This window comes from Piliocolobus tephrosceles, chromosome 1, assembly GCF_002776525.5.
Source record: "Piliocolobus tephrosceles isolate RC106 chromosome 1, ASM277652v3, whole genome shotgun sequence".
Lineage (NCBI taxonomy): Eukaryota > Metazoa > Chordata > Mammalia > Primates > Cercopithecidae > Piliocolobus > Piliocolobus tephrosceles.
The window spans coordinates 183,136,328-183,149,268 of NC_045434.1; the positions used below are offsets into that span (position 1 = coordinate 183,136,328).

At 42.4% G+C, this 12,941-nt stretch overlaps 1 protein-coding gene across 1 annotated transcript in view; it reads right to left on the bottom strand.

Annotated features, from left to right (window-relative positions):
* Positions 1-12,941, bottom strand: part of LOC111529566 (microtubule-actin cross-linking factor 1) — a 283,418-nt gene that overhangs the window by 193,427 nt on the left and 77,050 nt on the right. Inside the window, exons 13-20 of the mRNA XM_026455708.1 lie at positions 12,662-12,816; positions 10,840-11,116; positions 6,052-6,180; positions 5,240-5,317; positions 4,476-4,637; positions 2,711-2,815; positions 1,977-2,072; positions 237-362 (exon numbers count right to left, since the gene is read on the bottom strand). Coding sequence (XP_026311493.1) covers positions 237-362; positions 1,977-2,072; positions 2,711-2,815; positions 4,476-4,637; positions 5,240-5,317; positions 6,052-6,180; positions 10,840-11,116; positions 12,662-12,816 — 1,128 coding nt within the window. The remainder of the gene's footprint in view (positions 1-236; positions 363-1,976; positions 2,073-2,710; positions 2,816-4,475; positions 4,638-5,239; positions 5,318-6,051; positions 6,181-10,839; positions 11,117-12,661; positions 12,817-12,941) is intronic.

The following is a 12,941-nucleotide window of genomic DNA, read 5'->3' on the forward strand; positions in this document are numbered from 1 at the left end:
TAGGACTTTACTTCAATAACATACCCAAAGAAATCTTATTAGCAACTTCTTTAAGAAAAGAAAAGGAAAAAAGGAAAGAGACAGAACAACATCGATTAAACTCTATTTGAATGTAAGCCAAACTTTATTACAACAACGGCCCACTGCCCTGGAGCTTTCAAGGATATAAACAGCAGCAGCTGATATGGTTTACTCTCTTTCTCAGAAGTAATCATCCCCACTGAGGCAACACCCACCATGGAGTCCTGGAGCAGGTCTTCAAGGCGGGATAAGCTGGTGTTGTGGTCACAGGAATATTTTCGTTTAATGGAATCTTGGAGGTTCCTCAAGAATGACTCCAGCTCTCGCGCATCACTGAAGAACTATGGGAATACAAAGGAAGGATGGATGCCTTCTGCTCAAAACATCAGAACACCCGGAATGTTAACTGAGAAAGAACAATTTTACTATGCAGAGCTTAGCAAAGCTGATTACACCCTACTGGATTAGTGAGAGTTCATTACAAGGACCACTGAAACATAAACCGAAGGACTTAAAAAGCCATGCAGCAAAATATTAGTGTTGACTACCCCAAACCCTACCCTATAGAAAAGTTAGCTGTTTCACCCCCTCAGAAATCACTGCTCTTTCCTCTTGACTTCTGGCTAGGTACAGTACTTGGCTGTGGGGTGTATTTCATGAAAAACCTAAGGTTGAGTGATCAAATGTTTCAATTCATATTATGAAATAATCAGGGAGACTATTTAATTTAGGGCAAACGGCCGGGCATGGTGGCTCATGCCTGTAATCCCAGCTATTTGGGAGGCTGAGGTGGGCGGATCATGAGGTCAGGAGATCAAGACCTTCCTGGCTAAGATGGTGAAACCCCGTCTCTATTAAAAAAATACAAAAAAAATTAGGCAGGCACCTGTAGTCACAGCTACTCAGGAGGCTAAGGCAGGAGAATGGCGTGAACCCGGGAGGCAGAGTTTGCAGTGAGCCGAGATCGCGCCACTGCACTCCAGCCTGGGCGACAAAGTGAGACTCCGTCTCAAAAAAAAAAAAAAAAAATTAGGACAAAAACAGAGATAACGGCTTATTTCCTCCTCCCACCTCACCTGAAAATAAGCAGTACCTTTTTTTTTTTTTTAAAGACACTTGCTCTGTCATCCAGGCTGGAGTGCAGTGGTGTGATCTTGGCTCACTGCAACCTCTGCCTCCCAGGTTCAACTATTTCTCCTGCTTCAGCTTCCCAAGTAGCTGGGACTACAGGTGTGTGCTACCACACCCAGCTAATTTTTGTATTTTTAATACAGAAGGGGTTTCACCATGTTGGCCAGGCTGGTCTTGAACTCCTGACCTTAAGTGATCTGCCCGCCTTGGCCTCCCAAAGTGCTAGGATTACAGGCATGAGTCACCGCGCCCGGCCAGCAGTACATTCTTTCATGTTCTGACAGATTGAAAAAAGAAAAAAAAATCATAATATTTTGCAGCTCCTACCATCAAGAAGTGGAGTCTATTTCTCCTTAACTTGAAGTTAGGCATAGCCACATGTCTGGCTTTAACCAAAGGCACATTAATAAATGTGACAGAAGCAGAAAAAAAGGGCTTGTGCTCTAGGACTTGCTCTCTCTTGCTGCTTATGAAACACAGCCACGTTGTGAAGAAAGCTACTGGATGCTAGAGACACATGGCTTGGTGCTCCAGCACCTAGCCAACTCTTAGACATGAGCAATGCCATTTGGGACCAACCAACCCCCAGCCTATCTGCAGCCATGAGTAAGACAGGCAAGATAAGATGAGCCACTTACTTAGCTGAGCCCTGCCCAAAGTACTCACCTACTGAATCACGAGCTATCTAAATGATTATTGTTTTAAGCAACTAAATTTTAAGGTGGTGGTTTATACAGCAAAAGCACACTAATGCAGATGTGTTTGTAATCTCACCTTCAACATACATATGTACACACACACACAAACACAGAAATCCATCACACCTGAAAATAAGCAGTATTCTCTTTCACATGCTGCTCAACACATAGGCACAGCTGCTTCATCCACTGCAACTGGGACTGGACAGCAGCACTATAAGCCTGCAATAAACAAACAAGCACACAGACAGAAGGGCATGAGTTTAACAGACTCAATATATATATATGCAATACTATTTTCCAAGTACAACTCTGCTAATGATAGAGAAGCCAACCGAAAAGATGTGGAGATACTTGACTGGCATCTGCTCAATGCTTCCCATGTGTAAGAGGTGTTCCTTTAATCCAAAATGGTTTTGTTAGAGGGGGTTACATAGAAAAGGCCTCTTCCACACTCAGTTGTAAGTAAATGATCCAGGCAGCAAAACCCAGGCATAAATTCCTCCAGAATTCTTCCACTGTTTCTCTTCTTTTGTCAAAGGCACCACACCAACAAGAGTCAAGTCAGGATCTGTCTGGACAGTTACTTGAAGAAATATGGTCAAGTCCGCTTTTCCTCCGAAAGCTGGGAGCCAATGTACCTTCTATTGTTTCTCTCAGCAGTCTCCTTAGACTAACAGAAATGTTTGCAGGCTTTTGAGGGACACAGGAATAGTCAGGAATGAAAAGAGAGAAGACCCAAGACAAATGATCCCTGACACTTCCTCCAAGTCTTTCAGTTGAACAAAGTCTCTAATTTGAACACTTTTATAACAACAACCTCTCAACATTTGACCTCCACATATTCTCGAGTCACACACCTCCACTGTCTGCTTGGCTGGGTGGTTCTCAAGTGAAAGTAGTTCTGCTGTATCTTGTAGAGAACGAAACACATCCTGTTTCTCCTCCAGTTCCATCGTCAACTCCTGAAAATTGAATTCAATTTTACAGAATAAGTGCTCTTGGCAGTGGGGAGTGGCTAGCATAAATAAAAGCTGTGTTCCCTCCCCTATTTTTTTTTTTTTTTTTGAGACAGAGTCTCGCTCTGTTGCCCAGGTTGGAGTGCAGTGGCTGCATCTTGGCTCACTGCAAGCTCCGCCTCCCGGGTTCATGCCATTCTCCTGCCTCAGCCTCCCGAGTAGCTGGGACTACAGGCGTCCGCCACCATGCCTGGCTAATTTTTTGTATTTTTAGTAGAGACGGGGTTTCACCATGTTAGCCAGGAGGGTTTCGATCTCCTGACCTCGTGATCCGCCCACCTCGGCCTCCCAAAGTGCTGGGATTACAGGTGTGAGCCACCGCGCCCGGCCTTCCCTCCCCTATTTTCAAGGAACCTACAATATAGAATTGGTGGCAAAATGAGATGTATAAACAGTGCATGCCAGAGGATTGCAGAGAAGGGCACAAACACTAGAATTACTAGAAAATATTCACAAAGGACATGGGACTTGACCCAGATGTGAGTAAAATGCGAGAACACAGAATGAGCATTGGACCACAGAAAGGAGATAACTTGTCTGGAGTGGACAGTTCCTGCACATCAGCACCCACACCAGTACATGACACACCAGGACATGGGTATCAGTGACTGGCTGGCTTTGCTTAGACTATTCAGCCTACAATGCTCTCCATTGACTACATTCTATTAACTACAGGACCCAAGTTAAATGCCAGCTCTTCTGTGAAGCTGGATACTGATCCTTACTATGCTTTCAGAGCACTTTCTTTATATCTCTGTTATAGCCTAATTTCAGTTCTCACATAGCCTGTTTATTGTATTATAGTATGCATTCTTCCTTCTAAAGTATCTAAAGTGCATGTTAAAAACAAAAACAAGAAACTCCCTATTGCATAGTTTACAAAATCTTTAAAAATCTTCTCAGTGTGAAAATACTAAAAGTAGCAAAAACTAATCCTAACTTGTCTACATCTTTCAGTGAAAAGAATAAAAAACAGTATCCTATTGTCCAATGTTAAGTTTCCCTTCCCATTTTACAAACAAAGAGATTGAAACAAAAAAGTTAATAAATGAATTAAGGAGAATTCAGAAATTTGTGGAAAGTCCAGAGCATATCCCAGTTAAACAATACTATACTAAATGCTTTGTCTAGGTTAGCTTATTAAATCTTAATATTTTACACAACCCTTTGGGAATACGTGCTATTAGGGAAGGGGATAGCTTCGAAGTGGTGCTATTATCTCATTTTATGGAGGTCCAGAGAGATCAAATGACTTCCCAAGGTTACAGAGCTAGTTAGTGGAAGAATAAGAATTTGAACTTAGGCACTCTAAAGCCTATGATCTTAACCACAAAGCTGTATTGCTTCTGAAATGACTCAATTTACAGATTGCTGCTGTATTCACCCAAGACACTGCCATTCTAAATGCATTCTAGATAAATTAATTCTAGGGTTCTACTGTCCCTCTCTCCATTTACACTTCTCACATAAATGGATGCACTGAGTAGGGCCCCTATTTCTATCTAGCAGAATGCAACTCCAGCCACCCAAGCTTTCAGCAGACTAGCCCCTGTCTCCTGCTGCTGCTGTTAAATAAATAATACAGGCCTGCTGCTGTGCTACTCACAGAGAAGTAATTTCTCTTGGCTGAGATATTGGAATTGTTGTCACTCCAGTCATATGCTAGTTCCTCCTCCTCCTTCTCATTCAACCAGATCAACTCAGCTGTAGCTCTGGAAACAAATTTATGCAGGCTCTGAAGGTGCCTCATCCGGAAGCTAGAAGTTTCCTAGACAAAGCAAGGATTATAAGGTTAGACTGCTAGCCTTTGTGTAGAAGATAGCACATTTGACATCAAAGGAGAAAGTAACTCAGGAAATGAATTTGCTTTCAATCTCTGGATTTTTCCCCATGGATTCAAGTTTTGTATAAGTTTGATATAAGACTCCCAGAACTCTTGTCAATCCTAAGTAGAAGACAGAATTCATAAGGTCTTTGTGGTGCTCCCTGGATAAAGAATGGTCCTGGGCTGTCCTACTCTGGACAATCTTGATAAACTGGGATGAAAAACAACAGATCAGAGGGAAAGCCCTCTCTCTACAATCTCAAACTTTTAGTTTTGGTCTCTCAAAGTGCATATAGCCACAGGTTTGCTGAAGCACAATACCTAGGATAGGTTATATTTATTTAAAACTTTCAAGAACAGTAGTTTCTGACCCGTTAAGAAAATGTTATAATACATATGAATAAGTGCATAGTAAATGGCATAACCTAATAAGCAGAAAACCAAAACAGGGCCAAACCAGGAGATTTCTGGATTAGGTAAGAGAACTGATTGGGGGACACCAGACTCTGTATGAGCAGAACATAAGACAATCGGCAGAAACTTACCTTCAATTTACAATACTGTGTCTCCAGCTTTCCAAGAGTTTCAGCATAGCTGGTATGGAAATTCTGGGACATCTTTCCCTGATTAGAAAAGAATGAAATAAAAATACATTGGAGAAAGAGTAAGTAAACTATGTGTTATGGTTACAACTATGCAAATATTATGTCTAGATAGAGATATGGATTGGTTGCTCTAAGAAAAGAGAAGCTTGGACAACAAATTTCTGAGTCACATTTCATAGCTTGGAGTAGCACTGAGTGGGCAACAGTTGAGCAGGGTAATTACAAACAACAGACCTCACTATCCCATGTTTCCAGCAATTCTGGTAGCTAGCTTCTAAGCAAAACCAATGCCTGATGATTCCCACTCAATTGTTTTTTTGAAGGGAAGAGTTGAAATATAAAATGGGAAGATAGAACAGAGACTGAAGGAGAGAGAAAACTGTGTGAATAGTTTCTCTATACCAGCTCTCAACTGCAGGCAGATGGGGAAGTAAAAAGTGCCTGAATTTATAGAGGCAGAGGGCTTGAGTTTGGATCTGCATCCACTACTTACTAATTCTGACCTCTCAGCTTCTAGTATCACTTTTCTTTTTAGTAAAAAGGGGTTAATAAAAATACTTTTCTCACAAGTTTATTTCAAAGATTAACAGAAACACTTCATGTGAAAAGGGAATTTGTCATAAACCGCTCTTCCTCATCATTATTCTCTTCCAGAGCACCCTCGTACTTCGATACAGCTTTATTGTGTGTACCGTCCTTTCATCTGTTCCATCCACATACCTCCCGTAATGTGGATTCTGAAGGCTACGCACCTCATACAACCTGGCCTCCTTGACGCTTGAGCCCAGCTCTTCTACACTGGTATGGATGTGCTGCTGCGTTTCTAACTGCAACTCCACACTAGGCAGGTCATTGCCCCACTCTGCTCGTTCCAGTTTCATCTGAAAAAGAAAAAACATATACCACATAATTTACTGAATGGCTTGGTAGGAAAACGGTCAGAATCAACGTTTGGACAAGGAAGCAAGGGGTAGAGGACTGAGCAAAAGACATCTAGGCCATCTCCTTCAATCTACAGCCTCTTACAAAAAAATTACACCATCATCACCCCTAAGGAGCAGAAGAGCAGAGCCCACCAATTATACAATAGAGCAGCTTTTCCTGCTGCATTATTAGTATACATTCCTAGAGCAATTAACCAGAAGGGAAAGGGAACTTCACAGGCTTAAAATGCTTAACTTTACACTTTAGGCATTTTTCTTTATGGAGTCTTTTCATTTCACAATCATAACTGATATAACAAGGAAGTATCTGAAAATATTTAGCTTCATTCATGACATCAACTATTGGCCAATGGAAGATAATTTCAAAACAGTTTATTTCGGGATATTTTTATTTATTGTTACATGGGGAATATATTATGTGGACATAGGAAGAATTTAATATAAAACAAAAGGGTTAGAAAGATAAGGGCAATATCAAATTTGAACCACTATCATAGAACACATGTAAATAGGGCCCCTTGGAACTGTAGAATACAGTAGTCTTGCTTAAACTTAAGAGTTATGATTGCCAGGCACAGTGGCTCATGCCTGTGATCCCAGTACTTTGGGGGGCTGAGGTGGGTGGATCACCTGAGGTCAGGAGTTCGAGACTAGCCTGGTCAACATGGTGAAACCCTATCTCTACTAAAAATACAAAAATTAGCCAGGCATGGTGCTGGGCACCTGTAATCCCAGCTACTCTGGAGGCTAAGGCAGGAGAATTGCTTGGCTTGAACCCAGGAGGCAGAGACTGCAATGAGTGGAGATCGTGCCACTGTACTCCAGCACTCCAGCCTGGGTGACAGAGTGAGACTCTGTCTCCAAAAAAAAAAAAAAAAAAAAGGTTGAGGCCAGCGCGATGGCTCACGCCTGTAATCCTAGCACTTTGGGAGGCCAAGGTGGGCAGATCACCTGAGGGTCAGGAGTTCGAGACTAGCCTGGCTAACACAGTGAAACCCTGTTTCTACTAAAAAAAAAAAAAAAACCAAAAAAACAAATTAGCTGGGCATGGTGGCACATGCCTGTAATCCCAGCTACTAGGGAGGCTGAGGCAGGAGAATTGCTTGAACCCAGGAGGCAGAGGTTGCAGTGAGCTGAGATCTCACCATTGCACTCCAGCTTGGGCAACAAGAGTGAAACTCCATCTCAAAAAAATAAAAAAAGTTATGATCAACAATGAAAAATGAAGAATAAACTCCTCTGTTAATGAGAGAATTTAAAAAAAAAAACAGATTTACCCTATAAAAAATACAAGACATTCTTCACAGAAATAGAAAAAACTATTCTAAAATTTATATGGAACCACAAAAGACCCAAAATGGTCAAAGTTATCCTGAGCAAAAAGAACAAAACCAGAGGAATCACATTACCTGACTTCAAATTATACTACAGAGCTATAGTAACCAAAACAGCATAGTACTAGCCTAGAACTGGACACACAGACCAACGGAACAGAATACAGAACCCAGAAACAAATCCATACACCTACAATGAACTCATTTTCAACAAAGGTGCCAAGAACATATACTGGGGTAAGGACAGTCTCTTCGATTAATTGTGCTGGGAAAACTGGATATCCGTATGTAGAAGAATGAAACTTGACCCCAGTCCCTTGTCATATACAAAAATCAAATCAAAATGGATTAACACCTTAAACTATGAAACTACTACAAGAAAATACTGGAAACACTTTCTAAGACACTGGTCTAGGAAAAAATTTCTTGAGTAATACCACCCAAACACAGGCAACCAAAGCTAAAATGAACAAATGGGATTACATCAAGTTAAAAAGCTACTGCACAGTGAATCAACAAAGGAAAGGGACAGGCTGGGCACGGTGGTTCACACCTGCAATCCCAGCACTTTGGGAGGACAAGGTAGGTGGATCACCTGAGGTCAGGAGTTTGAGACCAGCCTGGCCAACATGGTGAAATCCCATCTCTACTAAAAATACAAAATTAGCCGGGCATAGTGGCGCATGCCTGTAATCCCAGCTACTTGGGAGGCTGAGGTATGAGAATTGCTTAGAATCCAGAGATTGCGGTGAGTCGAGATTGCGCCATTGCACTCCAGCCTGGGAGACAGAATGAGACTCTGTCTCAAAAAAAAAAGGCGTGGGGACAACCCACAGAATGGGATAAAATGTTTGCAAACTACTCATCTGACAAGGGATTAATAACTGGAATATATAAGGAGCTCAAACAACTCTACTGGAAAAAAAAAATCTAATAATCCAATTAAAAATGAGCAAAAGATTTGAATAGACATTTCTCAAAAGAAGACACACAAATGGCAAACAGGCATATGAAAAGGTGCTCAACATCACTGATTATCAGAGAAATGCAAATCAAAACTACAATGTGATATCATCTCACCCCAGTTAAAATGGGTTTTATCCAAAAGACAGGCAATATACAAATGCTGGCGAGGATATGGAGAAAACGGAAGCCTTGTATGCTGTTGGTGGGAATGTAAATTAGTACAAACACTATGGAGAACAGTTTGGAGATTCCTCAGATCACTAACAATAGAGCTACCATATGATCTAGCAATCCCACTGCTGGGTGTATACTCAAAAGAAAGGAAATCAGTGTATCAAAGAGATCTGCATTTCCACATGTTTGTTGCACCACTACTGACAATAGCCAGAATTTGGAAGCAACCTAAGTGTCCATCACAGATGAATGGAGAAAGAAAATGTGGTACTTAAACATAATGGAGTACTATTCAATCATAAAAAAGAATGAGAACTTGTCATTTGCAACAGTATGGATGGAACTAAAGGTTATTATGTTAAGTGAAATGTGCTAGGCACAGAAAGACAAACATCGTATGTTCTCACTTAGTTGTGGGATGTATAAATCAAAACAGGCTGGGAAGAGTAGTATGGGGTCAAAGGGAGGTGGGGATGATTAATGGGTACAAAAAAAAATAGTTAAAGAATGAATACTACCTAGCATCTGATAGAACAACAGGATGACTACAGTCAAAATAATTTACTTGTACTTTTTTTTGTTTAAACTTTTAGTTTTGAAATGGGGTACTGCTCTGTTGCCCAGGCTGGAGCACAGCAGTGCTATCTTGGCTCGCTGCAACCTCTGCCTCCCAGGCTCAAGTGATCCTCCCACCTCAACCTCCCAAGTAGCTGGGACCACAGGTGTGCGCCATCATTCCTGGTTAATTTTCCATAGAGATGGGGTTTCGCCTGTTGCCCAGATTTGTGGTCTTGAACTCCTGGACTCACACAATCCGCCCACCTCAGCCTCCCAAAGTGCTAGGATTATAGGTGTGAGTCACTGCACCCAGTCTGTACTTTCTTTTTTTTTTTGAGATAGCGTCTCGCTCTGTCGCCCAGGCTGGAGTACGGAGGTGCGATCTCGGCTCACTGCAAGCTCCACCTCCCTGGTTCACGCCATTCTTCTGCCTCAGCCTCCTGAGAAGCTGGGACTACAGGCGCCTGCCAACACTCCCGGCTAATTTTTTATATTTTTAGTAGAGATGGGGTTTCACCGTGTAGCCAGGATGGTCTTGATCTCCTGACCTCGTGATCCGCCCACCTAGGCCTCCCAAAGTGCTGGGAATACAGGTGTAAGCCACCGCGCCCGGCCCCCAGCCTATACATTTTTAAATAACTAAAAGAGTATCGGCCGGGTGCGGTGGCTCAAGCCTGTAATCCCAGCACTTTGGGAGGCCGAGACGGGTGGATCACGAGGTCAGGAGATCGAGACCATCCTGGTCTACACGGTGAAACCCCGTCTCTACTAAAAAATACAAAAAAAAAAAAAAACTAGACGGGCGAGATGGCGGGCGCCTGTAGTCCCAGCTACTTGGGGGGCTGAGGCAGGAGAATGTCGTAAACCCGGGAGGCAGAGCTTGCAGTGAGCCGAGATCGTGCCACTGCACTCCAGCCTGGGTGACAGAGCAAGACTCCATCTCAAAAAAAAAAAAAAAAAAAAGAGTATAACTGGATTGTTTGTAACACAAAGGATAAATTTCTTAAGATGACAGATACCCCATTTTCTATGATGTGATTATACATTACATGCCTGTATCAAAATATCTCATGTATCGTATCAATATATATACCTTCTATGTACCCCCACACAAAAAAATTTAAGTAAAAAAAGATAACAGATGTATGACATGGCAATTTTCTCCAAGCTCTCGCTTAGAGTACAGTTAGCTGAGGGAAAAGATTCCCAAAGGGAAAACTGTATGCTATTCAGTATGGGACTGTGAGAATTTGTGCCAACCTCATCCATGCAAGATTTAAGGAGAAGGGGGCTTGGGTCTCAGGCAGCATCAATAATTAAGAAAGTCAAGCCAGGTATGGTGGTATATACCTATTGTCCCAGCTACTCAAGAGGCTGAGGCAGGAGGATCACTTCAGCCCCAGTCCAGCCTGGGCAACATAGCAAGACCCCATCACTCAAATAAAGGAATAATAATAATTAAGGGAATGTGCACAGGGAACACAAAGCAATCTTGTCCTCTTATATAAGCTGCTAAATCCGGTAAACATTAGTGTACTGCATAAGCTTTTGGATATACACCCACCTGCATCTCTTCTACCCAAGACAGTAGTTCATACACAAATCGGAGACTGCCTTCATCTTCAGAGGAGCTGATAGCCACAAGTTCAGCCCGAGTCATAGGCTTTCGGAACCAGGAGGTAGAAGAAGAATAGGGTGCCTTGGTTAAGGGTTCTGCTTTCAGATGAGTAGTGGTTAAAGTAGAGGGTGGAACCAATTCAAGTGAAGTGAAATGGCCCTTCCGGTATAGGTTTGTACACTCTAGGCGCAAGGTGACCAGCTCATCCTGCAGACGCATGACCCTGAAATGGAAGAAGAGAAAAAAGGAAGGGATTTAAATCTATAGTATACTTTTTAAAAATAAAATCTTCCTTATCCATTTGACAAAGATATGATAAAAATAAAAATGAGCCACCCTGGCCAACATGGTGAAACCCTGTCTGTACTAAAAATACGAAAATTAGCCAGGTGTATTGGCACAAGCCTGTAGTCCCATCTACTCAGGAGGCTGAGGTAGGAGAATTGCTTGAGCTCAGGAAGCGGAGGTTGCAGTGAGCTGAGATCATACCACTGCATCCCAGCCTGGGTGACAGAGCAAGACCCCGTCTCAAAAAAAATAAAATAAAAAACAAAAAATAAAAATGAGATCATATAAGGAAAAGTGTTTAGAAAAAGTGCTATATGAATACAAGGTGATATTATTAACATCTCCATCTAGTTCAGAATTGTTTTTAAGACAAATGCCAAATTACAGTGTTAACTGGAGGGAAGCTAACAATACTATTTATATAACTCTCAAATAGTATAATAAAACAAACAATGGATTAGGGGTCAAGAAATGTGGGTCCTAGTCTTGGCTCTGTAAAACTAGCCTTGGGAGGCCGAGACAGGTGGATCACAAGGTCAGGAATTCAAGACCAGCCTGGCCAACATGGTGAAACCCCATCTCTAGTAAAAATACAAAAATTAGCTGGGCATGGTGGTCCACGCCTGTCCTCCCAGCTACTCCGAGGCTGAGGCAGGAGAATTGCTTGGACCCAGGAGGCGGAAGTCGCAGTGAGCTGAGATTGTGCCACTGCACTCCATCCTGGGCTACAGAGTGAGATGCCGTCTCAAAAAAAAAGAAAACAAAAAAAACCAGCCACAGGACTTAACATAATTTTCATCTTCTGTGGGTCTCAGTTTTCTCCCCTATAAAAAGAATGTGATGGATCACCAATGTTTCTAAATCAGAAGTTGTGTTGTGTCCCACCCCTGCAGGTCATTCTAAAATATATGAGAACGGGCCAGATATAGTGGCTCATGCCTGTAATCCCAGCACTTTGGGAGGCTGAGGCAGGAGGATCGCTTGAGCCCAGGAGATTGAGATCAGCATGGGCAAGATGGCAAAACCCCGTCTCTACTAAAAATACAAAAATTAGCTGGGCATGGCAGCCTGCACTTACAGGCCTAGCTACCTGGGAGGCTGAGGTGGAAGGATTGCTTGAGCCCAGGAAGTCGACGCTGCAGTGAGCCATGATTGTGCCACTGCATTCCAGCCTGGGCAACAAAAGTGAGACCCTGTCTTTAATTAATTAATTAATTAAAAGAAAGTATGTGGGATGTTATAAAAGGCCACAACGACTGAAGTAATCCTATGGGTACTTAGTAGGATAGGGGTGCAATAAGGAGAAACTGTCCTCCACTAACAGAACATTGCTGCCCAAGATACCTGTAGTATCTCCATTGAGACACTGACCTCAAATGTCCAAGTTAAAAGATTAAGTGCCTGACTCTTGCTCTACTCTTGATCCATGAGTCTCAGCAGTAAGCAAGCAAGCGCTCCGTTTGAGTCCCTTGTTTCTCACCTAAAAGCCAGCTCTTCTAGCTGGTAGTAATTCTCATCCCGCAGGATCTGGAGATCCACCTGCAGCTGCCTGATGAGACCTTCACACTCCTGAATGTACATAATGACATCTGACTCACATTGTACCGGTTGTCCTGATTCCAGATGAGCAGCATCCTGAGACAGGAAGAGAGAATAACAGTGGGAAAACTTCCATTGCCCCACTCACTAGGACAGAGGGAGCCAAGGAATCTACTGCAATTCCAAAGAAAAGGGAAGTAATACATCTGGATTCCTCGATT